Source organism: Papio anubis, chromosome 1 (genome assembly GCF_008728515.1).
Source record: "Papio anubis isolate 15944 chromosome 1, Panubis1.0, whole genome shotgun sequence".
In the NCBI taxonomy this organism is placed as follows: Eukaryota; Metazoa; Chordata; class Mammalia; order Primates; family Cercopithecidae; genus Papio; species Papio anubis.
In genome coordinates, this window is record NC_044976.1 from 190649835 (window position 1) to 190676922 (window position 27088).

The 27088-nt window shown below is 36.9% G+C and overlaps 1 protein-coding gene and 1 long non-coding RNA gene across 9 annotated transcripts in view; one reads left to right on the forward strand and one right to left on the reverse strand.

The window, feature by feature from the left end:
• Window positions 1-27088, reverse strand: part of GORAB (golgin, RAB6 interacting) — a 143988-nt gene that overhangs the window by 5272 nt on the left and 111628 nt on the right. The window contains exons 2-6 of one of the 7 annotated variants that reach the window (XM_021930614.2): window positions 11635-11752; window positions 8488-8849; window positions 7381-7514; window positions 5495-5596; window positions 3257-3397 (exon numbers count right to left, since the gene is read on the reverse strand). In XM_021930614.2, coding sequence (XP_021786306.2) covers window positions 3257-3397; window positions 5495-5550 — 197 coding nt within the window. In that variant the 5' untranslated portion in view covers window positions 5551-5596; window positions 7381-7514; window positions 8488-8849; window positions 11635-11752. Of the gene's footprint in view, window positions 1-3256; window positions 3398-5494; window positions 5597-7380; window positions 7515-8487; window positions 8850-11634; window positions 11753-14431; window positions 15081-15822; window positions 15981-27088 lie in introns of those variants that run through there. The other 6 variants (XM_021930605.2, XM_021930608.2, XM_021930593.2 and 3 more) reach the window with 6 other exon arrangements.
• LOC103879965 overlaps window positions 15410-27088 on the forward strand; it is a 69537-nt gene continuing 57858 nt past the window's right edge. Inside the window, exon 1 of one of the 2 annotated variants that reach the window (XR_002518872.2) lies at window positions 15410-15658. This is a non-coding gene — a long non-coding RNA (uncharacterized LOC103879965). Of the gene's footprint in view, window positions 15659-16086; window positions 16224-27088 lie in introns of those variants that run through there. The other variant, XR_004180020.1, reaches the window with a different exon arrangement.

A 27088-nucleotide genomic window follows, 5' to 3' on the forward strand; every position in this document is an offset into this window, starting at 1 on the left:
GACATTACAAACCTGACATCTTGATTTTGGGTATGTGGCCTCCAGAAATGCAAGAGAAGGAATTTATGTTGTTTTAGGTCACTCAGTTTTTGATTACTTGTCATGGCAGTCCTAGGAAACTAATAGAAATGCAGAGACACATTCTAGAGTCCAGATGATAAAAATCGATCATATGTGAAATCTCAGATGAGTCTTCAGCAAAACATATCCTAGGTGAATTTTCTCAAACTTGAGAATCAGTGAATGAAAAATATATTTCTAACATAGAAAGGAAAAATGATATTATCATAGAGTTAATCATTTCAGCAGGGAGAACTTACCCCCAATATTTTACAAGTATCTAGACTATCCCTTGTTGCTACAAGGATGTAATGTAATTATATTCTCTCAGCTTTTCATGTCTGTGAGTCAAACATTACTTGATACAAAGATGGTTACCAGGCTTATATTCTTATTAAAATCTTTGTTTTACACAATCCCTTTTAATCTTACTTTTAAAAATTATTCATAAAGTGATTTAAAAATATTTGTCTGTGGGTGTATGTTTGTGTGTATGAAGGTGTCTATGAAACCTAGATGGTCAACAGTGATTCAAAAAAATGTTCTACATGCAGCCACTCTTGATTTTGTAAGCTGGTCTGCACAGCATATGGCAACACTGTAATCCCAGTGGTGAACAGTAGCAGTAGCAGCAGGAGCAGCCGCAACTCTCTCAAATTGGTTCACTCAAAGTGCCAGTCTTCTCAGAGGTGTCTCTCCAAACACTGCTCTACAGAAGCCAATTTTAAAGCAAGTTCTGGCCTATTCACTATCCAAGAACCTTCTGTGGACATAGCACTGTACCAAATACTACAGAACTAAGATATTATTTTTATTTAAAAAAGAAAAAACAAGGAAATCTCCCATAAAAACTGACTGTCCTAGGGATTATCTTTCACTCGAAATCTGGACCATATTATTATTTTACCAATCTGTAATTTCTCAGTAACCACAAATGCAAATTTAGAAAATGATACCTTAATCTTACACATGAACAAGACACACTATATGGTTCTAATCACCATTGCCTATATTTTCCTTTGACTGAACGCAAGAGCTTCGGCTTTTGAAAATAGCAGCACACGGCCAGGTGTGGTGGCTCACACCTGTAATCCCAGAACTTTGGAGGCCGAGGCAGGCGGATCACCTGAGGTCAAGAGTTCAAGACCAGCCTGGCCAACATGGTGAAACCTCATCTCTACTAAAAATAAAAAAAATTAGCCAGGTGTGGTGGTGCGTGCCTGTAGTTGGGCTACTTAGGAGACTGAGGCAGGAGAATCGCTTGAATCTGGGAGGCGGAGGTTGCAATGAGCAGAAATCACGCCACTGCACTCCAGCCTGGGCAATAAGAGTGATACTCCATCTCACAAATAAAAATAAAAACAGCGGCACACAACATCTACTTACATTCAACTAAATCAATATTAGTAACATGAGAAACTGTCATCTGTAACTTATTAAAGATGTAAAAATTTACTAAAATTTCATTTAGGATACTTAGAGACTATAGGATGTTTTTTCCTTTAGTAACCCCACCTTCTTTGTGGTTCTTAGAAGGCTAAAACTATGACATTTCTTATATAATACTGAATATGAAAAGGCATTTTTCTCCAGTTTCCACTAGAACAGAATTAAAACAAAATCAAATTACTTTTCTTTTTCTTTTTTTTTTTTTTTGAGACGGAGTCTCGCTCTGTCGCCGGGGCTGGAGTGCAGTGGCGCAATCTTGGCTCACTGCAAGATCTGCCTCCCAGGTTCACGCCATTCTCCTGCCTCAGTCTCCCGAGTAGCTGGGACTACAGGCGCCCACCACTACGCCTGGCTAATTTTTTGTATTTTTAGTAGAGACAGGGTTTCACTGTGTTAGCCAGGATGGTCGTGATCTCCTGACCTCGTAATCCGCCTGCCTTGGCCTCCCAAAACGCTGAGATTACAGGCGTGAGCCACCGTGCCCGGCCTCAAATTTCTATTGAGGTACCTAGTACTTGTACCTTATAATATGAATTATTCATATAAAAGGCTACAAAGGCATAAAAATGTTCCTCTGGCAAACTTATGTTACAGAGAATAAAATATGCTACAAATCAAGGCTTAGTTTAATCTTAAATAAAATCTCTGTTACCTCCCTTAATGACCTTATTAATGGAAACCTGGAAGTTCTGGTTATCAGCTACTGATGGCATTCATTTAGGTAGTTAATTAATAAAGACAACCCTTTAAGTCTAACAGCATATGGTCCAACAACAATTACAAGAATCACAAGAACAACCACAAGTCTCTTTCTTAAACACTCAACAGTTAATTAAAAACCACAATCAAGCATTTCCGCTTTAATAAACTGTTATATAAACATTCTGATGTTGTGGTTTACCCTGGCCTAATGAGGCATTTTGATTGATTTCTAGTGTAACAGAGAAAGATACAAAATCGACTCATTAACACAGCATTCCCTTGCAAAAAAAGACAAACCAGTATGATTAAAGCAATGTTGAAAGGGCTGAAAACCCTGAAGTTGGATATAATTTTTTGCCCTTTTATCTGTCTGCAAAGTCCATGTAATTCATTACATGTGTTAGTTCATTTTAAAAATACTCCATGGTATTTTTTTCTCTTTTAAAAAATGCCAATGGTTGAAACCAAGGAAACATATATTAAACCATCTCATAAGAATATAATTGAAAAAAAAGAAAAGAGAAAATATTTCAAATTTCCAAGACAGTGGATCTGCTTAAAATATTCATAAGCTTTTAAAAACTAAACTAGATCCTCTTACTCTGATGAAAGCTAAAGTGAGAACTAGACTTCAATCCTATAGGACTGTGTCAGATATCAAAAACTTTAATGGAAAGAACACAGACATGGTGTTAGAATAACAGTTTTGGGCAAATCATTCAGATATTCACTTTGCTGGATCCTGAAAGATGAATAAAAAACTTCCAAACATCAAATAGCTGAGGGTTTAGCAGCAAAGACTAAAATGTAAATAAATAATGCAAGATCTGCTCTAATGGCACACGAACAAGGTTAACTAGTAGGGCTGAGTTAAGGAAGACGTCACTGAAGAGCAGACACCTGAATTAGCACAAAAGAGGAATAAATACAGCACTGAATGGGGTTGTTTTGAGGCTTAAATTATGATATATACATAAAAGCCCCTGGAATAGCTGGCAATAAACATTAATTAAATCATACTCCTTGTTCAATTTCCCCAACTCACCGAGCATATGAATAGTCTAAGCTGGCCTGATCAATTCGGTTCCTGAGAATTCCAATGTCAGCTGACACCATGTCATCTAAAGCCTGCAACTCCTTCTGGATCCGCTTTAGTTTCATGGTTTCTGCCTGGGTTCTTTTGGATCTAGAAAACCAGGTATGTGAGTGGGAAAGTAAGAACATTTTAAAACCATGGGTTCATATACAATGTAAGCGAAAAAGCAAGATACTGTATATATGTTTATAATTTATGTTTTAAAAGTTAGAAAAAACTCAGGAAAATTGAAATAAAATAAATGCTGGTTAACATTTGAGTTTTTGAAATTTTATATTTGCATGTTGCATAAACAAAGTAACAACACTAAAAAAAACTCAGCAAATAGTTCATTTATAGATACTCATTCTGTAAAGAGAACAAACACTAAAAGAATATATCTGTATTCCCTTTACATTGAAACATTCAACAGAGCTTTCCAAATTTCTAGTCTTTAATTCTTCCTCTTCCTAAGCCCATTTTCATTTGTCTGATACTTACCTGCCATTAAGAACAGACAGATGCCTATACTAAACCACACCTCTTTATACATCTGAGAACATCCATTTAGTTTTAACTTTCTTGGGACCCATTTCCCCAAACTTTTATTGCTTTGATTCTTGTTCTCTAGGAAAACTACTAGTTCCCCAAATTCTTTATGGAGTTGAACACCAAAACACTCATTTTCCTTATTTAAAAGCACATCCAACCTCATCATTTCTTAATCCCCTCTCCCAAGTACAATATATACTTAAGAAATGGAACAAGCAAATAAAAAAGCAACCCTTTAATCATGATTTCACTCATTTCAAATTTTCACACACACTGTGAATGAAGAAGAAAAATCCCCACATAAGTCCACTATGTTACACAGCACATTCTCTAGATTTCTACTCTTAGGCATTTACCCTTCCTTTCTGCCTACAAAAGTTCACTTAATGTCAAGTACTTCACTGTCCTTTTATTAATAGTTCAAACATGATGCATTTCCCTACACTTCTGTTTATACTGGTGCTTTCTGTCTAAAATCAAAAACACTTATAAGAAGAACTGCCGAGCCTGTACATGTTTTTGTAAAACCACAGAAAACAGCCTTCCCATCTCTTAGAAATCAAAGACTACTAAAATGCTTTATTTTTAAATAATCACTTACAAAAAAAAAAAGAAGGCACTACTCTTTTATCTGCTGGTTTTTTCCCTTGAAACATAGTAACTCAGTGAGTTGCATATTTCCCGTGCTTCAAGAAAGATAAAGGTGTACCAGTAGTAGAAAAAGAAAAATCAAGATTTCTCAAATACACTCACTCCTCTGGTAGACAAAATTCTAAACTACTCTTATACCTATCACCCTCTTCCCTCTTCTCCTGCCCCTACACATATTCTAGCTTCAAGCAGTAACAGTTTGACAGACTTTTCTGGAAGTCTAAAAAGAAATTGTCACTAAATATTTCCTTGCATTTATTTTTCACTATTCACAACCATTGATTTATTGACTAAGTTTAGTTTCCTAAGGCCACAGGAGATTAGACAGAAACTACAAACTCAGCAAGAGTGGTGGGGGATGGGAAGAATGATTCCAATGGGAATGTTGTTGTATAGGGCTGGTACAATGCAGTAAATGTGAAGGGGCTGCTGATAGACACTGGAAGGTGAAAGAAAAATTGAATCTCACACAGTGCTCAGAATAACGACCCTGAGTCATCAATAAAAAGTTAAACCATATCATGTATCTTCTACTTGTGGAGGCGGGACGCATTATTTAAGAAAACGCCCATAGGAAATACAATTAAGATTCATGGGAGTATGTCACTTATGTAGAAAACCTTATTCCTCTACACATCAAATGATTAAGGCCTCCCTACATAAAAATTAAAACTTGCATTTGTTGCTAATTTACATATACTGATAGCTATTTACTGCTTCCCTTATGATTGTGTAGATGGCTAAAACTGGAAGCACTAATGAAGGTCTTTTAAGTTTTAACTGCAACTATATTTACAAATTTAATATGCTCTATGCTTAAAAAGTTCTCCTTAATAAATTATAATTGGAATTTCAGTATCACTTATAAAGCATAATTTGTTTACTTAAAAGTAATGGTCGAAGAAAAAATATCAGTTTATTAAAAGAGACGTGGGAAAATAAATATAACACATGACAGAACAGGTTACAGGTTACAAACAGCCTCTCCTGGTTCAGGTGCCTCACCTTTCTGCAATAGCTTTAGCCAAAAGAGCTTTTTTACGTTTATTTTTCTCTTCCATTAGCCGTTGTTCTTGTTGGAGGACTTCCCAACGAGATTTTTCTTGCCTAGGGGGCAAAAAAAGCATAAAAATGAGTTTATGAAAGAAAAAGAAACTGCTACCCTATCCTACACCTTACCAGTCTCAGTCCCCTAAGTATAAAATTTAATCAAGAAGATTTATGTATATGTTCTTTCAAAAGTCCTCTTAAAAGAAACCCACCTGCAGTTCATTATTTTGTTCTAATGGGAACAAAGACTACGATCTAAAGTAAAGAGGCTTACATAAATTGGACCTCTGAAATCCGTAATATGTATATAATCTAGGAACCCACAAACTAGAAGACAGAATACTGTGCATGTGTTTAGGAGTACAAAGAAATTTGTGTAAGTTAATTATGTATTATATGCAGAATAGAGATTAATAAAAATTGGTCTGTAGCTGATGTCATATTACTTACACCTTTTAGAGTTTTCTATAAAGTCTCCACCACGTTAACATGCTTCAGACAATAACCAATGTTTATTTCATACGTTAATATTTTCTTCCAATTTGTTCACTTTTTCCCAACTCTTAGATTTTATTTTTGTCTGTTTTTTTTTTCCTTTTTGTGGAGAACGGGGTCTTGCTGTATTACCCAGGTAGGTCTCGAACTCTAGGCTCAAGCTATCCTCCTGCCTCTGCCTCCCTAAGTGCTGGGATTACAGGTGTAAGCCACTGTCCCAGCCCAACTCAGACATTTTTAAACGAAGTAAAACACTAAGAACTAAGACTGGAATGCTGGGCTAAAGAAAAAAAATGCAAAGATCTGAAAACATGTATTGTCTTACAATCTGTCCAATTCTAAAATAAATATATTAAAATTTCCCATAAAGTCATGAGCTTGATGCCAACTCAAATTAAACAAGGTACTGGCAAAACTATTTATTCCTATTACTGTCACTTCTTACAGCCATTATATCACACGTATCTATTCCCAAATCTAGTAACCACTTTCAAAATTGTCCCTATCTCTCCATTCCTACACCTTAGTGTTGGGACTGGTCATTTCTCACTTTTACTATTGCAGGCATCTCTTCACTAGGCACCTTAGTTCCACAGCTCACCCTGCACTCTCTCCCATATGATCTACAACACTGACACCTGGAATTTCTCTAACCATTATTTTGATTGAGGCCTTTAGCCCTCAGGAGAGCTTCATGGTATCTTGCCGCATTAGTGAATTTGCTAGGCAGGGATCTCTGATCCTTTCTCATTTCTTTAATTCTCTACTTATTCATCCCCTGCTTCTGCTTCTGCTTCTGATCCTTCCTCATTTCTGTTTTCTTTTTTTTTTTTTTTGAGACAGTCTCGCTCTGTTGCCCAGGCTGGAGTGCAGTGGCACGATCTCGGCTCACTGCAACCTCCACCTCCCAGGTTCAAGCAATTCTTGTGCCTCAGTCTCCCAAGTAGCTGGGACTATAGGCACGCACGACCACGCCCAGCTAATTTTTTTTGTATTTTTGGTAGAGATGGGGTTTCCCCATGTTGGCCAAGATGCGCCTGCCTCAGCCTCCCAAAGTGCTAGAATTATAGGTGTGGGCCACCGCGTCTGTCCTCCTTTCTCATTTATTTAATTCTCTACTGTTCTCTGGCTCATCCTTTGCCATCTCTCCGAGAGAAATGAGACAGCATCTCCGAACATTCTCTAGGACACAGCTTTCCTTCCTCCTCCTCAAAACCTCAAAATTTCTCCTTTACGTGAATGGTTTAGGTTACATGTCTTTTATGAAAATTCTTCCAAGTATCTAAAAAAAGAATAAGTTTCCCTATGACATCTAATCTGAATTGTCCAGCTCAATGTAAACTTACCTCCTATTTGTCTCAGGCCTTTGTTGGTAAACTACACTTAGAGACACTTTAATGTATGCACTTGTTCAATGTAGATTTCATAAATTCATGTGGTTTTATAACTCTTGTCAAAATGATTTCTTAGTTGTAAACCCCTAGTGGACAGGAAACATTTTAAATTCACAGGATAGAATCTGGATCAGCAGAGATTAAAAAGATGTCAGAGATTAGAAAAAAAAAAAGATACTTTGAAAAGAACTCAGAAAAGAGAAAACAGAGATAAAAGTCATTCCTTCTCCTCTGTGAGTGATAAATCAGCAGGAAACAAAGAAATAAGAGTATATATTAAAACACAAGCTATCAAATAAAAAATTCTAAGAATTTGCAAATCAAAAAATGGCACCTTCCACAAGAGCAGTGTAGCTAAATTATGAAGGTTGTTTCTAATACAAAGACAGTAAAGAATAAATAAAAAGAAACCTAATGATGAACTGAGTTTTATCATTAGTCCCCTAAATTTCCTACACTCTTTCCTTTGACCATCCCTTTATGTCTCTCCACAAGTTCCAATTTCTGGGCCAATAGAAATAGTCTGGAAGATGAAGAAAGGGGTCAATTTGGGGAGAGGCACTATGCATATAATAACTGCTTCTGAGCCAAGATCGCGCCATTGCACTCCAGCCTGGGCAACTGAGCGAGACTGTCTCAAAAGAAAAAAAAGAACAGAAAAAAAAAAAAAGAACTGCTTCTGCTGAGTGTAAAAGGCATAAACTTCGGATCCAGACAGACTCATATGTAAATCTCAGCTCTACTATTTACTAGCAGTGTATTAGCTTTAGGAAGGTATCATCTTTTCTGAGTCCCAGATACCTCATCTATAAAGTTTAAATAATAAACATGCATTTTAAGGCTGTTATGAAGACTCAATAACATAAAACATACAGAATGACTAACAGCATCCAGCTTATATTTAGGTGGTAGCTGTTTTTCAATAGTTTATACATCACATTTCTAGGATTGAATATAAAAGAGAGAAAATGTTAAAATAAACAAGTTACATTTCCTTAAAGCCCACTGGGAAAAAACGGTTTAGATGAAAAGTCTCATGGACTTTTCATATAGACTTACTAACAATTCCACTTTCTTTTTCTCCAGTTTGCAGTCTGGCTTTGGAGGTAGAATCTCAATATTGTTGTGACCATCATGGGAATTCTCAAGTCCCAGTTCCTTTGGCTGACTTTCAAGGCCCTGTGGTTGTCCATCACCAACAGGAGAGGTGAGAGGGAAATGACTCGGAAGAGCAGGGGAAGAAAAAGGTGGTTTTTGAACGTTAACTCTCTGTTTTGGTGCTGAAAGCAGCTGCTCTGGAAGTAATGAGGTTGATCCATCTTGAAGTCCAAGTTTTTGGCTTTGCTCTATAAGGGCTTTTTCTCGCTGAAGTTGTTGTCGACTTTTCTTCGCCGGGAGACGTCGCTGTGGTTCAAATGGATCTATGTAAAAGAAAAGAGAGGAAAATTCCTTTGTGTGAGCAGCAAATAATTATAATTCCTCTAAGAAAATAAAAAAATAACATTACAGTTTGATAATTCTAGTGGTTCTCCTACCCCATTCTCTATCTTGAAAGTCTAGGGGAAAAACAGCCATCTTCCTGTAGAGTTTCAACAGTTTTTAGATCATAATATTAATATTTAACAGAAACTGCCCCATCTCTTAATTTATCTTCAGAGAAGTCCATCAGTGAATTAGGCCTTAGTTCACAAAGTGAGGTTTCTTTTTCAACTTGATTTCCTAATTGTCAAAAGAAATCAACTAATTTTGACCAAATCAGGGAGATGACTGAATTATCTGGTTTTAAATTTGATTTATGGTTCTGTCTGCTCTCCTGAACAAAATGGTGGTTGCATTTTCAAATGGGATTACCCTCTCTTACATTTTAACAGCTTTTAGGGCAATTTGGTACATATGTGATACATATTCAGATGCTATAACAAATGTAGTTGAGTGAAGTCTCTTATTTCTAGGAATGCTAGTTAACCTTAAACTGTTTTCTTTCATCCTACAAAACAATCCAAGGTTGTACTCCCCAGAGCCTAGTCACGCTCTAATCAATGCATTCAAACTACTTTTAATAGTAGCCTGAGCAAAGCGATAGAAGATAAAACAACTGGGGGGAAATATCTTTAAAGTTATAAATAATAATACTTCTATTACACTTTTTGGACTGTCCATGCCAGTGTAAACATTTTAGGGCAGACAACTGGAGAATCTGACTCACATTCATACTATATTTAATAAGATCTATAAATAGCATTCTCTCTTAAATGCCTGGGAAGTGAAATTATGAGTTTTTGTAAACGAACAACTCAAATGGGACATTCAGATTTGGCATATTGACTTTTGAAGCAAAACAAGCTTATTATTCGAATTTCCCAAAGTATAGTTAAAAGCTCTAGAGTCACAATTCCAGCTTTGCTTCTGCCCAGTTCACTGACCTCAGGTAAGTCAATTATTTATTCAATATCTTAGTTTCCTCATCTATCAAGCTGGTTGAAAATTAACCTGCTCTGATGCATGAAACTGGTCTAAGAATAAATGAGATACGTACAGAAAACATTTTTTAAAAGACTGAGGTACTATCAAAAGCAAATGCTATTGTTGACTTTAGCCAGAAACCCAAAGTATCCTCCTGTACCTTGCAACAGGAACACATTCTTGGCTCTGATCTTTATTCATACCATCAAAAAATGTCACTTAGCCTGCTTACCTCCCTGTTGAACTCATTAGCTGAATTATTAATAGTTCCTCTGAAATTCAGGTAGTCACTTCTATTTTATTTCGCATTTTTACAGAACCTACCTATAAGACTGAAAATGCTAATTTTAAACAATAAACAGTAAGCAAATCAGGCCACTTAAACACAGAACATACTGTTTCCCACACTGTGTATTAGGGGCTGCAAATATCAAGGAGACTGGTGAACTGAGAAGCATAAGTCTGGTGGTAAGGGGGCAACTCACAGTCACCTTTAGTCAATTGCTATCATTAAAAAATTTAGGTCAGCATAGCCAGATATTTTGATTTTTATGATTACAATTTAGACTTTTATGTAAAATATCTTGATTTTTAAATGTAGGGAACTGTCTCAATCAGGAAAATCTAGATTATGCTGTAGGGGCAAATCTTAGTGGTTTTAAACCACAAAGGTTTATTTTTCATTAATGACATGTGCCAACTAAAGGCTAACAGAGTGGTTCTGCTGATTAGTCTCTCAGGGCTCTAGGCTGACTGTACAGTCAGTATTCAGTGTTGCTGGCCACCACAACACGGGGAGAAAAGAGAGGTCAGGAAGGTCTTGCTACAGCAATTAAGTGCTCTGACCCAATAGTGACGTAACACTTCTGCTCACAATTCAATGGCTCACCTAGTACATGGACCTACCCCCAAACAAAGGCAACAGTTATAGCTGGCTTACCAAATAACACAATGATTATCACCATTATTAACTTAAAATAAATGTAAAGATTGGATAAATGAAAGAGATAGAGAAGGAAGAAAGGAAGGAATGAAAGAGGGAGGGAGGGAAGAAGGGAAAGAAAGGCAGGCAGGCAGGAAGAAAGGAGGAAAAAAGGAAAGAAGGGGGAAGGACGCAGGCAAAGCCGAAAAGCCGCATACATTTTTGGGTTAAATTAAGCCAATGGACTACCAGTTTGTGATATATGCTCCATATCCCTTATTTAAGCCCTGCTCCCCCAACCCCAGAAAACTATCATTTGAATCGTATGTTGATTATTCTCTTCCTTCTCTAATAGACATGTTGCATCTATGAATATTTCTAAAAAGTATTTACTTAGTTGTCCAACTTTATAAAAAGGGTTTTGTGCTGTACATCTGTTTTACTTAATATCACACTGTCAATAGTCATTCATATTGTCTACGTTGCAGCAGTCATTAATTTTGTTGTATAACATTTCATTGTGTGAGTAAACCAGAGTCTACTGATCTTCTTCCACTGATAGACATTTAGGTTGGTTACAGGTTTTTGCTTTTGTAAATTTTCAATACTGTCTCTCTTATTTTACATGTACAAGAATTTGCTTTGGATATTATCTCAGAACTATTGAGTCACAAAGTATAACTTTAGAAGAAACGTGAAAATGCTTTCCAAAGTGTACTCCCTCTAGTAATGTGTAAGATCCTGTGGATGTACTTTCTCTTCAATATACAATACTGTCAGATGTTTTAATTTTTGTCAATCAAATGGGTGTAAAATAGTACCTCACTGTGTTCTTGATTTGTAATTCTCTGCTCCTTGGTGGTGATGAGCATCTCTTCATAGTTCCTTTTCTAGGAAATATCTATTCATGTCTTTTGTTGACTTTTCTTTTGGCTTGCACTTTTTTATATATCAGCAGAAAACAATTAGAAAATACAATTAAAGAGAATATATTTCAATACCAGAAATTATCAGTTATCTAGGAACAAATCTAACAAAAAGATGTTTAATACCTCTATAGGGAAAACTATAAAATTTACTGAGAATTTAAACAAGTACTAAATAAATGGAGACATATACCATGTTAGTGGTAATGTTAATAATATGAAGATGAAATTGATCTAAAGAGTCAATGCAATTACAATCAAAATTCCTAATGGGTTTTCCGTTAAATTTGGTAAAATTATTAAAATTTTTATATGAAAAGATAGAAGGTCAGGAATAGTGGCCAGGTGCAGTGGCTCACACCTGTAACTACTATACTAATTATAGTAAGAAACCAATTTCTTAAGACACGGAAATGTTCACTATTAAAAAAAGGTTCACATGTTTGAATATATTAAAATTAAGGCCCAGCATGGTGGCTCATGCCTGTAATCCCAGCACTTTGGGAGGCTGAGGGAGGAGAACTGCTTGAACCCAGGAGTTTGAGACCAACCTAGGCAAAATAGCAAGATTCTATCGCTACAAACAGAAAAAAAAAAAAAAAAAAAAAAGAAGAAGGAAGGAAGAAGAAAGAAAGAGACAGAGAGAAAGAAAGAAAACTAGTGTGGTGTGATGGCACATAGCTGTAATCCCAGCTACTTGGGAGGCTGAGGCAGGAGGATCGCTTGATCCCAGGAGTTCAAGGTTATAGTGAGTTATGATCACGCTACTGCACTCCAGCCTGGGCAACAGAGAGCCAGTCTCAAAAAATAAAATATTTTGTTCATCATAAAGATAAAAGTGAAAAGACAACTTAAAAACTGGGAGAAGATATTCATAATGTAACTTGCAAATAATCAGTATGAAGAATAACTCTTCTGAATAAACAATTTATTTAACTAAAAATTGACAGCATGTGGCTGTACTGTTTTCTTCCAATTTTTCATTATGAAATAGATCATACATACATCAAATATATGCATGTGTTACACTCAAACACAGTCTTCCAACCTATATGATTAAAAAAAAGTTTAAGAAATAAAATATGACTGCAGTAGAAGTAACTACTATTTAACGATAGACATAACCCTCCTTCTAGAAGGTAAGAGAGAATTTATGTCCTGTCCCCCAAGTTGTATGACTTGCTTTTGGTAAATAAAATATAAGTAGGAGTGTCACATGTCATTTACTGGTGAAAAGATTTAATTGCCAATGTTCAATTTTCAATCTTCTTTTCTTCCTACCATGGTAAACTCCTACAAGACAGCACCAAAAGATGGAGTGACTGTGAAACACAGTCACCTGCCAAACCCACATTAAACATGAAACTAGAGTGAAAACCAAATCTTTATTTTAAACAATTGACATATTAGGGCTATTTGTTACTTTAGCTTAACTTGCCTTACCCTGATTTGATAAATTACCAATACCTCTGAATTTTCTTCTCCCTGATCACATTCCCATGCCTCCCCACTATATACAATCATACGTCACTTAACAATGGGCTACATTCTGAGAAATGTGTTGTCAGGCAATTTTGTCCTTGTGCAAACATCAGAGAGTGTATTTACACAAACCTAGATGGTACAGCCTACTACATACTTAGGCTATATGGTAGAGCCTTTTGCTCCTAAGCTCCAAACCTGTACAGTATGTCACTATACTGAAGAAAACACAGAAAAAGTGCCGTAAAAACAGGGTATTATAATAATATTACCAGGCCACCACTGTATATGTGGTCCACTGATAACTGAAATACTGTTATTGAGTGTGTGACTGTATATATTATACATACAGCTAGCTGATCCTTGATATATGAGGATAACTGGTTCCAGGATCCCCATGTATACCAAAATCTGTGCATACTCAAGTCCCACAGTTGGCGCTGTGAAAACCACATATACCAAAAGCTGGCCCTCCATATACTCAGGTTTCGCATCCCCCAAACACTGTATTTTTAAAATGCACATTTGTGTATAAGTGAACCATCACAGTTCAAACCTGTGTTGTTCAAGGGCCAAGTGTAATCACATATACTGTATTAACAAACATGTTAATGCATGTAGTTACAGTTAATACTAATATATTCCCACCAGCTGTACAGTAGTAGCCCACTAGATGAGTATACCACAATTTATTTACCCATTCCCTTGTTAATGAACACTTTGGTTGTTTCCAACTTCTTAATATTACAAACAAGACTATTAACAACGTTCTTGACCATGTTCCTCAATGCACATACAGGGGTCTCCAGAGTACTACTGTCCTTATTTTTGCTGGCAACCAACTCCATCTTCTTAGATTATTCAATAAATGTTTAAGGATAGAGAACAGCTAGAAATGGCTTTAAAATTAAAGGGCCAAATTCTCTAATTTTACAAATAAGGAATCGAAGGGGAAAAGATTTAGAGGAAGAGCTGAAAGTTCTATATGCCAATCACTGTGTTTAGCTAGGGGTATACAAGGATGTTAAGATATTTTCCGTCCTCCAGGTGGTCACGGACTAGTGATTTGGTTTCCATACTCTACAGTGGGCCTTGAAGTTCAGGTCCTTACCATCCTCTATCTACCCCCAGTTGCAAAGATATTTCAAAATATACTTCTACATAATTAATATAATGTGTAATTTTGATTTTTAGATTAAGTCGTCTTTACCCTGGAAAATGCGCCTCTGCTAACACACAATCTTTGTGAAATCTTCCCAAGCTCCATCCAATCTCCGGCAGAGTGAGGTTCCTCTTGTCTCTGAAGCAAGCTTTTGCAATATCTACTATCACATAACTTTGTGATTTGTCTCCTCATGAGTCTACTGGAGTCAGACCAGAGGCCAGGGCACTTGTACCCTGTATATCAGAGTATGTGAATAGATGTTGAAAACACAGAGCAAAAGAATTCGAGCATATAAAGCAACACAGAGTCAGTTAACCACACAACGTAGCATAACCTTTTTGATAGAGTTTTTAAAGTCCCCTGGACCAGTCAAAATGTCCCCAATCGATATAATCTACATTGGTGCTATCTTACTAATTTACTTCTTTTCCCACTTGTCCGCCCTAGATTATTCTCACGTTTATGCTAAAAATGCACAAGCTACCAGAGCAACATCTAACTTCCCCACAAACGCTAATAAAAGGTTTACTTCATTTTCTACCAAAATAAAGTATTTGAATTAAGGTACCAAGAGCGGTATACACTTCTTACAGAAATTGTGTGTACTACCAGGATAACCACACAGATCACTGCGAAATTTCAACCACAAGTGCAGTGCAATCAGTATTACTAAGTTTTCCACCAACAATCAGCAAACTTAATTCCTTCATTAAAAAAAAAAAAAAAAATATATATATATATATATATATATAGTACAAGCCCATTCAATGCTTACTCTAAAAAAGCCAGAGAGAGAAGAACAAGATTAGCTTACTCCAAAGTAAGACTGTATGTATATAAACATATAAAGTCTTCACATCTACCCTCTCAAAGACCCTTTTGGTTTGCTGATTCTCAAAAATTGGAAAGAACTGCAAAAATCATCTGGCAACCAGAAGTGAATGCAACACTCCAGATGAATTGTGAAAAGTACCAAATTTTTGCCTTTATTCAGACGCCTGTGCTCATTTTTTCCAATCTTCTGCTTCTGTAAATTCACCACAATTCTAATATGATGTGTGCCCCTCCTCCTTCCCTTACCCTGACCCTAACCCTCCAACTGTCGATTCCTGCAGCAATCCTCCCTAAGGAAGACACACAGGCTGTAGGCTCACTTCCTCTCCCAAGTCCCATTCCTTTCACAAGAGTCAAATCCCTACAGTGGATTCCTGGACCGTCTTTCCTAAAAGAAGATCCCAGTCCTCTGGCTTGCCCCTCCCGTCGTGACTTCCAGTAAGTCCACCTCTCAAACCCCCTCAAACCAGTCCACGTACTTACAGCGCCTTCCGCTAACACAAACGTAGCCACTTCCACGCCCCCTTCCCCAGCCAAAGCTGCATCCCCGCCCCTTCCCTTTAAGGACCAAGAATTAAAACACTGTAAACCCATCTTGTTACCTTTAGTCTGCTTTAGTCTCCTCAGTTCCTCTTCAGAGAAGCCTGCCCAACCTTGCGCCATTGGCCCGAGCCACCGGCACCCCCAAAAGTGCCCAAATCTCGGAGCCGCGACTGCCAACACTGCTGTCCAGCGCATCCGGGTTTTTCCTCGGCCGCGGCCAATCAGTGCGTCGGGCTCCAAACACAAGGCCCTCTCTCGGCGGCCTCAGGGTCCGGCTTTCTTCCAGGCTGCCTTCAGCAGTGCCTGACAAACTGCCTAAGGAAACCTTGCCACGCAGACATTCGTTTCCCCCAGGCTTGCCTCTGCGCTCGCTCTCTCTCTCGTTTCTCACTGTTGCTGGTTAATCGCTTCAGGAGCTAAGGGGGGAAATGGCGATGGGGATGAGAGTGGAGATAAACAGGTATTTGGGAAGGAGCTACGAGTCGGTGGCGGAAACGGGAGATCAGAGTGCCTTTTGGGTCCTGTACCTGTAGGGCGGGAGCGGTGCTCTCTGTGGCTCTTAGTTTGCCCTGAAATCGTTGTGTTTTGCTGGGAGTGTGCACAGCGCTGGAGGAATCCTTCAGATTGACTCAGGAAATGATCAAATTTAGGATTTTGATGATGAAGAAACATTTAAAAGGGGTGGGGTATAATTAACGAAAAGGGAACAGGCATAACCAGGTCTCTCGCAGGCCGGAGCGTCTCCCAGATTTCTTTTGCTTTGGGTTGTTTCCTTTGTGAATAATTATAATATATAACTTTCCTCCTAAAGGATTGCTTTTTCTTTTTTTCCTTCTCTTTTTTTTTTTTTTGAGACGGAGTTTCGCTCTTGTTGCACAAGCTGGAATGCAATGGGACGATCTCGACTCACTGCAACCTCTGCCTCCCGAGTAGCTGGGATTACTGGCGCCCGCCACCACACCCGGCTAATTTTTTGTATTTTTAGTAGACACGGGGTTTCACCATGTTAGCCAGGCTGATCTCGAACTCTTGACCTTAGGCGATCCGCCCGCCTCGGCCTTCCAAAGTGTTGGGATTACAGGCGTGAGCCACCGCGCCCAGCCAGGATTTCTTAAATATCTCCCCTTTAAATCTATTTTTCAGAGAAGACATTATAAAATGTCGGCACTGGGGGATGAGAAGGCATTTCTTAGGATCCTGCCTGGAGTCCTAATACCGTAGTTCGGGTTCTGCCTTGAACACTAACCTGAGATCCCATTTCCTCATTTGAAGTAGGGTTGCAAAGATTAAAAGATGCAAGCGTTGTCAAAATACACATAGATAAGGATGATTTAAGAGATACCTAGTTATACTATTTTTCATGCTTCTCTTTCACTATTTTTGCAGTGAGAACAACAAAACACTTCATCTTGGCTTACATTTTAAAATACTTTGGCTTTAGTGTGTTGATATTTTTAAGCAAAATGAAAGAAAGGAGTAAAGTACAAAATAAAACACGTCAAGAAAAGTTGAAAGGAGTACTTCAGATTTAGTAAGTGATCAGAAAGTGAAGGATGTTTGGAATTTCCCATGTAAATCTGAGCTTTTAAACTTAAAGTGGTTTCTGAAATTTGGGGATGCTGCAGATGCGTCATTTTAAATGTGTACTCAGTTTTCATAACATTAAACAATTAAAATGCCATCCAAGAGGACTGGAGGAGACAGTTGCCTCCAGTTTCTGAACATAAGACTAAGTATATTCAAGTTATAGATTGTCTAGCTCCAAAGTAGTAGACGGGGATCAGTGGCAATCTGGTAGTTAATTCAGTTTCCCATTTGCAGGCAACCACCATCTAGTTCATCTAATAACAATAAACCACCTTGTGTGCCCCATGTTGAATTTTACACATAAATGTTCTTTAGTTCACTCTGGGGGAATTTCAAAAATTATCCATAATCTTAATAGAGATGTAAATTAGGATATTTTAAAAGGTTTTGCATTGGCCGTCAATGAGAACCAAAGCAAAAGTGACATGTAGTAAAAGATAATAAAATCCGTCTGTACAAAGTTATAATTTCCAGTTTGCTAGGTTCTAAATCTCCTGTTTGTTGTTTCTGTTGGCTCTCCCTCATGGTGGCTAGTTTCTTCAAATGATGTGTAATATTTAAGTGGGAATTTATCTTCAAAATTCTTTGTTCTGCAGACGTCTTCTCTTCCCTGGGTTGAGGAAGTGTCTCTACAGATTGGTTTTATTGATCCTAAAGTTTCAGTTGTTTTAAACCAGATTTAAGGTAATTTTTTCAGCTTCTACTGTAAATTTGGTTCTTGGGTTCCACCCCCATATATGATACAGGACTCAGGTCTCAGTGTTTTGTAATTGTCTTTATTTATATACAAATTATACACAACTTTATTTTCAACAATCTTGTCTTCAAATAAGTGAAGGAGACCCAATCCCTAGGATCTATATTTAGTTAGAATCCCCCTTTCTACATCTCTGTAGCTTTCTTTTAAGATCTATGATGTATTTTTTGATTATGTAAATAAAAACATGTTATATGTTTTTATGTAAACAAAAAATAATAATAGTAATATTACTCACAGATAGCAAGCTTCCTTACTGCTTTTCCAAAGCAACAGTCTTAAGGTTTTGTGTTTTTTTTGTTTGTTTGTTTGTTTTGTTTTAAAGACAGGATCTCACCCTGTTACCTAGGCTGGAGTGCAATGGTGTGATCTTGGCTCACTGCAACCTCTGTCTCCAGGACTCAAGCGATCCTCCCATTTCTTTGTCTCCAGAGTAGCTGGGGCTATAGGGGCCCACTACCACGCATGGATAACTTTTTTTAAATTATTATTATTATTATTATACTTTAAGTTCTAGGGTACATGTGCATAACGTGCAGGTTTGTTACATATGTATACTTGTGCCATGCTGGTGTGCTGCACCCATCAACTTGTCAGCACCCATCAACTGGATAACTTTTATATTTTTATTTTTTTGTAGAGATGAGGTTTTGCCATGTTGCTCAGGCTGGTCTCCAACTCCCAAGCTCAAGCGGTCTGCCCAGCTGGGCCTCCCACTTGCTGGGATCACAGGCATGACCCACTGTGCCTGGAGTTTTTCTAATCCTCTCTGATCACATGGTCTATCTTTTCTAGACTCTCAGCTTTATTTCAGCAATCTTGTCTTCAAATTATGTGTAGGAATCCCAATCCCCAGGACCTGTATCTAGGTAGAGACTCCCCCTTTCTACATCTTCTTTGCTTTCTTTTAGGTTCTGTGATATATACTTTTTGTTTACATAAATAAGAACATGTTATACAGTATTTAGCATCTTTATGTGTTTATGGAAGGGGACCACCTATGACAATTTAGACAATAATCTCCAGCTGATTCTGCATCAGAGCGACTAGAGTAAAAATGAAGACTAATTGTGTCTGTAGCCTGGTCAAAGCTGGTAAAATGTCTTCCCAGCACACTTTGAATAAAATCTGTTTCTGCATGATCCTACATGATCTCACCCCTGTCTACCTCTCTTATGTGATCATTAGGCTGTCTTTCCCTTTACTCTGCACTCCCTATAATCCAGCCAAATTGGCATTCGTTGGGGTTTTGGAATACACCAGACTTTCTTTTCTACTACCCTCTACTACCTACCCAGGGCTTTCCCAGATGTTGTCCTTTAATTATTATCTTTCCCTTGTCTGGCTGATTCTTCCTGCTTCTTTACGTTTTGGCCTAAAATATTCACATAGACATTCTATGACCACCCTATCTAAGTAGCACCCGCCCACTTCTATGTTCTTTGTAACTTTTACAGCACTAATTAAAGTTTCTCATCTCTTCCGTCTACACACTGAGCTCCCTGCTTAACCAGCATTTATCCTCGAGTGTAAAGTGACCCATCCAATTCCCTTTTATATACTGCCAGTTGCCTCTCTTCCTTTCCTGTCCCCGCTCCTTTGCCTGACTCTTCATTTCTACCTACGTCTTGGGGATATAGGACTGCCTTTCTGACCCTTATGCCCTCCTTACCCAGGATCTGTAAATAAAAATCTTTGAACTTCCTATTGTGGTTGTGTATTGAATTTGTGCCTTCCATCTGGAGAACATGGGGCTACCCCAGACCAAGTTTTGCCCTGGAGAAACACAGGTTGGACTCCCAGTGCCAGAGCAATGGTCAGAAAGGCATAGAGTGGATGTGGGTCAGACAAGAGCCACAGGGGTGTCTGCCAGTATAAACAAGATCCCCCTGTGAGGAACCCCCTGGTTGTGGGTCAGACAACTAGGATGACCACCAGGTAAAAGAAGTATCCCATGAAAGGCACTCTGGAAACACCCATATCTAGTTCCCCTTCATTTCCTGTAAGATTAGGGTTGCTATGGTACTACAACCCCAGTTTAGCTCTGGGCTCTCAGTAAGTCTTGCACACCTGTCAGATTTATTTTACATAGTTAATAACACAATGCTATTATAGTGTTATTTTTACTTTCAATTTTTAATTATTTATACCTGCTACAGTCTTAATTTTGGTATGCCTCACAAGATTCATATTCTGGAACTTAATCTTCATATAACAGTATTAAGAGGTGGGGCCTTTAGGAAGTAATTTGATCATGAGGTCAGGGCTGTCATATATGGGATTAGTGTCCTTATAAAAGAAGTTTGAGGGGGTCGGCTTGCCCCTTCTATGTGAATATGCAGCAACAAGATTCCATCTATAAAGCAGAGAGTAAACCGTTACCAGACACCAAATCTGCCGACACCTCGGTCTTGGACTCCCCAGCCTCTAGAACCGAACAATAAATTTCTGTTGTTTTTAAATTATCTAGTCTAAGGTATTTTGTTATAGTAGTCAAATGAGCTAAGACAATATAGAAATAAAATGGACTCATTGATCTTGTATCATCTAAGCACAATAAACACATTTATTAGTTGTAATAGCATTTTTTGGTGGATTTCATTGGATTGTCTACATAGACAGTCATGTCTGCAAATAAACAGTTTTACATCTTGTTTTCTAATCTGGTTGCTTTGCTTTTTATTTCCTTTTTGCCTTATTGCGCTGGCTAGACCCACCAGTAAAATGTGGAATTAAAAAAAGAGATTGTATACCTGACTTGATTCTGATCACAAGGGAAAAAACATGAAGCCTTTCACCATTAAGCATGATGTCAACTTTAGGTTTTTCATTAATGCCCTTTAACAGCTTGTGAATTTCCTTTCTGTTGCTAGTTTTCTGAGAACCTTTCTCAGAATGGATAGTGGATTTTGATGCATGCTTTTTCAGAGTCTGTTGAGATGATCATATGATTTTTCTCTTTCAGATTGTTAATATGGTCAATTGCATTGAGTGGCCAGTGTTACACTAATCTTGTATTTCTGGGATAAACTCCATTTAGACATGATATATTATCCTTTTTATATGTTGGGTTTAATTGTTAATATATTTTATTTAGAAATTCTACATATGTTCATGAGGGATATCTGTCTGTAGTTCTGTTTTTTGTAAAGTCTTTGTCTGATTTGGGATCAGGGTAATATTCTGACAAAATGAGTTCAGAAATAGTCTTTCAAGTTTTTTGGCCAACTGTGTGCCACTAATATTCATTATATACTTGATAGAATTTACCAGTGAAGTCATTTGGAGTTTCCTTTGTGGGAAAGTTTTTAACTTCAAATTTAATGACTTTAATAGATACAGGGCTATTCACATAATCTTCATGACTTTGGTGTTTTTTCTCTCAAGATACTTGTCCATTTTATCTAAGCTTTTCAATGTATTGGCATAAAGTTGTTTATAATACTCTTTTATTGTGCAGTAAAGAGTTAACTTAGTGGGCTTGGGATGCTCAAACCCTGCACTTGCCAAAGATTAGCCTTTGCCTGGCTCCTAGGAGATAAGCTCCAAGCATTTAGAATATCCCACCTAATAAGATCATCTTTATATACATGGGGCTTTTGGCCTTACCAGATAGTTTATGCTAACAGCGTGATTTAGTAAATGAATGTTTTTGTTTGTTTGTCTTCCTGAGCCATGCTGTATCAGTTTGATGTCTGGAAGGGCTGGAGATTGGGTAGCTAAAGTCAGTTATATGAGTGCTCTCTGCCTATGTGATTGACCCCCAATAAGAACACTGCACGTCGAAGTGAGCTTCCTGGTTAGCAATCAACACTTCGTATGCATTGTCACACATAATTGCTGGGAGAATTAAGTGCTGTCCACACAAATATACTAGGAAAGGACAGCTATAAGCTCACACTTGATTTCTCATAGACAGCTATAAGCTTACACTTGATTTCCCTATGTGTCTTTTGCCTTTGCTGATTTTAATCTGAATCCTTTCATTGCAATAAACTGTGAATGTGAGTATGACTGCTTTTCTCAGTTCTATGAGTCTTTCTGGCAAATCATCAAACCTGAGAGTGGCATGGAGACCTCTTTAATATCTGTAGACTTTGTAGTGATTTCACTTCTCTACTGATATTGGTAATTTGTGTCTTCTCTCTTTAAAATTTTTTTTGTCACTGTCATTAGAGGTTTATCAGTTTTATTAATTTTTCTTCAATAAACTTTTGGTTTTGTTGAACTTTTCTATTGTTTATTGGTTTTCTATTTTGTTGATTTCTGTTCTAATCTTTACTGTTGTATTTCTTCTGCTTTCTTTGGATTTCATTTGCTCTTCTTTTCCTAGTTTCTTAGGGTGGAAACTGAGTTCATTAATTTAAAACTTTTCTTCTTTTCTAAATAAGTGCTTCATGCAATAAAATTTTCCCTAAGTATCACTGTAGCAGTATCCCATGAATTTTGATATGCTGTGTTTTTATTTTCATTCAATTCAAAATTCATTTTTATTTCCTCTTGATTTTTTGATTCATGGATTATTTGAGATTTTGTTATTTAGTTTCCAAATGTTTTGGAGATTTTCTGGAGACCTTTCTCTTATTGATTCCTATTTTTAGTTCCATGTCATCAAAATTTAATTTGTATAATTTAAATCCTTTTAAATTTATTAAGACTTCTTAAATGTCTTGGCTGGACGCGGTGGCTCATGCCTGTAATCCCAGCACTTCGGGAGGCCGAGGCAGGTGGATCACGAGGTCAGGAGATCAAGACCATCCTGGCTAACATGATGAAACCCTGTCTCTGCTAAAAATACAAAAAATTAGCCGGGCGTGGTGGTGGGCACCTGTAGTCCCAGCTACTGGAGAGGCTGAGGCAGGAGAATGTCATGAACCCGGAGGCGGAGCTTGCAGTAAGCCACTGGACTTCGACCTGGGTGACAGAGAGAGACTCTTTCCTCAAAAAAAAAAAAAAAGACTTCTTAAATGTCTCATAATATAATTTCCCTTTAAATTTTTTTTTGATTTAGAGTTTTGCTCTTGTTGCCCAGGCTGGAGTGCAATGGCGTGATCTCAGCTCACCACAACCTCCGCCTCCCAGTTTCAAGTGATTCTCTTGCCTCAGTCTCCTGAGTAGCTGGGATTACAGGCATGCACCACCACGCCCAGCTAATTTTTGTATTTTTAGTAGAGACGGGGTTTCTCCATGTTGGTCAGGCTTGTCTCGAACTCCCAACCTTAGGTGATCTGCCTGCCTCGGCCTCCCAAAATTAGGTTTTTAAGTCCTCTATATCCTTACTCATTTTCTGACTCCTTGTACTTTTATTTATTGAGAGACCATAAATACTCTATTATAACTGTAGATTTGTTCATTAATCCTTGCAATTATCTCAGTTTTGTTTCATGTATCTTGAAACTCTGTTATAAAAATAACAGGTGAATAAATATTTGTGTTTGTATGTCTTCTTGATTCTTTGACTCACTTATCATAATGAAATGATCTTTTTCTTCCCTCTAATTTTGGTCTGAAATCTGCTTTGTCTGATATTAATATAGCAACTGTAACTTTCTTTTGCTAAATATTAGCCTTGGTATATCTTTTGCCTTTTCCTTTTTCTAATGATTGTATCCATTTCCTTTATAAACTTATTAGCTATATTCTTTGTTTTGTTATTTTAGTGATTGCCCTAGGGTTTTGGCATGAATTTTTAACTCATCATAGTCCATCTTCAGGTAATGTCATACGACATGTACTATAAGAACCTTATAAATATACACTTCTACTTTTTCTCTCCTGGCCTTTTGCTATTGTTTCATACCTTTCATTTATACATATGTCTTCAAATCCACACTGCAATGTTATCATTTTTGCTAAAATAGTAAGTTAACTTTTAAACAGATTTAAATAAAAATATATATTTACATATGTAGATAAAACTTCCTGTGTTCTTCACTTCTTTGTGTAGATTCATATTTCCATCAGGCATCATTTTCCTTCTACTTATGGGTTTTTTTCTTTATTTTTTAGTATTTCTTACAGTGTAGGTCTGCTGCTTATTAATTATTTCAGCTTTTGTCTGAAGGAAAAGTCTTCATTTTGCCTTAGTTTTCGAAAGATATTTCACTAGATATAAAATTCTAGTTTAACTTTTTTTTAAATTACTTTATACTCTTCCACTCTTCTAGTTTGCCTTGTTTCTGATGAGAAATTTGTATCATCCTCATCTTTGCTCCTTCTTACATAATGGGTGTTTTTTTTCTGTCTTTTAAGATTTTTACTTTATCACTGTTTTTGATCAATTTGAATATGATGTACCATGGTATAGTGTGTAGCTTGCTTACTTTCTCTTTTTTTTCTTTCTTTTCTTCTTTTTCTTTCTCTTTCTTTCTCTCTTCCTTTTTTTCTCTCCTCTTTCTTCTTTCTTTTCTTTTCTTTTCTTTTCTTTTCTTTTCTTTTCTTTGAGATACCTGAATGTCTGGGTTTATAGTTTTCATCAAATTTGAAAGTTTTCTGACCATTATTTCCTTAAATATATTATTTATTCTCCCTTCTTTTTTCCTCTTCTTTTGGGGATTCCATTACATGTTAGCAACTTGAAATTTTTCTGTAGCTCACTGATGGTCATTTCATTTTTAACATCTTTTTTTCTCTCTTTGCTTCATTTTGTATAGTTTCTATTGTTACGTCTTTAAGTTCACTAATATTTTTAATGATTTTTTTCTCTAATATCTAATCTTTTATTAATTGCATCTAGTATATTTTTTATTACAGACATTGTAGTTTTCATCTCATCTCAAGATCCTCAATTTAGATAGTTTTTGTATCTTTTATTATTTAAGGTATTTTTTATATCTTTTCAACATATGGAATACAGGAATGACAAATATTAATATTCATGTCTGCTGATTCTAATAACTCTGTTAGTTCTAGGTAAGTTTCAATTGATTAATCTTTTTACTCATTATTTATATTTTCCTACTACTTTGCATGACTGGTAATCTTTTGTTTAGTTCAAGACATTGTCAGTTTTACCTTGTTGGGTGCTAGCTATTTTTGTTTTCCTATAAATATTTTTGAGCTTTGCTCTGAGATATATTTAAGTTCCTTGAAAATAGGCTTATCTTTTTGAGTCTTGATTTTGGAATTTGTGACATAACCAGAGCAATGGTTAGTCAAGGACTAACTATTCAATGATTAGTCAAGGACTAATTATTTCCTGCTACTAATGCAAGAATCTTCTGAATATTCTACCAAATGCTCTGGGAATTGTGAAGGTTTCCAGTGTGATTGATGGGAACAGGCACTATACCTGGTCTGGTGTTTTTGCTTAGTTCTTTCCCTGGTGTTTTATCCCATTTTGGGCTGCCATATCAGAATACTACGGACTGAGTAATTTATAAATAATAGAAATTTATTTCACAGTTCTGGAGGCTGGGAAGTATAAGGTCAAGGTGCCAACAGGTTTGGTGTTGGTAATGGTCTGGTGTTCACTTCCAAGATGGCTGTTAAACATGACATCCTTTGAAGGGGAGGAACACTGTTCCTCACATGACAGAAGAGTGCAAGGGCCAAGCAAGGGAGAACCCACTCCTGGAAGCCCTTTTATAAAGGCATTAAACCTGCCCATGCAGATGGAGCCCTCGTGACGTAATCACCTCTTAAAGGCTGTACCTTCCAATACCATTATGTTGGCAATTAAATTTTACCATGTGTTTTGGAGGGGACAAACATTCCAATCATAACATCTGGCTCGTGTAGTTTCCTCACTTACATGTGCTGATCACTTTGAGGGAGACTTTCTACTAGTCTCCATGATTCTTCTATGCAGCTCACTCCTTTCTGATACCTCGTCATACAAATTCTAATTTCCTTGTTCTTCTTGCAGTCTGAGCTTCACCTCCTCAAGTAGGAGTCCTTTAGGATTTGTCCAGTCCCTCCCCTGCCACATGCTGTGGCCTGAGGACTCTCAAGGCAGTCAACTGGGGAAATCACAGGTCTTGCCTCATTTTTTTTTTTTTCTTATCTCTTAGAGATCACTGTCCTTGGTTGCCTGATATCCTGTGTCTTGAAAACTATTGTTATTCTATTTGTTCATTTTGAGTTTAGAAGAAAACATAAATCAAGTCCCTGTTAGTTACTCTGTTTTTGTCAAAAGGGCAAGTCCCAGCATAAGTTTCAACTATTATTCCATTTCGTAGATGAGAAAACTGAGGCACCAAGAGATTGAGTTAGTTGTCCAAGCTTTCACAGCTTGGTAGTCGTAGAGCTAGAATTCAAATACTAGCTCTTGAATACTTGAACAGTATAACTTCAGAATCTACGATTTCAACTACTACTATCTACTTTCAATTACTTCTAAGCTTGCTAAGAACTGTGGCAAACATTTAATTAAATGTTTACGTAGCTCATATGAGCAGAATGTGGATGATTGATGGTCCTTAACTCCACATCACCATGATATTTGCATTTTCAAAAGAATATGCTTATTTATTCAGTATGTTTATTTATCTCTCATATACTATTAAATATGTAATAGAAGTATCATGTATTCTAACAAAGAAAAATGAGAAATATTTATGAAGTATAGCGGAAGCTGTTTGTAGTTATTAACTCACCCAGTTTCCCTCTACCTTGGAATTTTCTGGCTTGGTTTTCCTAAGTTATTCTTAATTTTTGCCAACTTCTCTTAATCTAACATTCTCAGACTATTACCAATGGATTAAAGTTTCCCTTTTTTAAACCTTTGTATCCATTCATCAAAGACTGGGAAAATGGTGGTTATTTGTATGTAAATCACTTAAAAATGAAGAGCTACAAGTAATTTAGCAGCTTGCATTTTCCTTTGGGAAGCATTCAGAAGTCTTTCCATTAGCTTTCAGATTCCAATTTGTTCTTTTTTGTTAGAGCTTTTGTCTGTCCCTGAGTGCATAACTATTAGGTAACCAGGAGAGATATGTAGGAAAGGATTTTTTTGGTTTTTTTACTACTTCATTACAGGT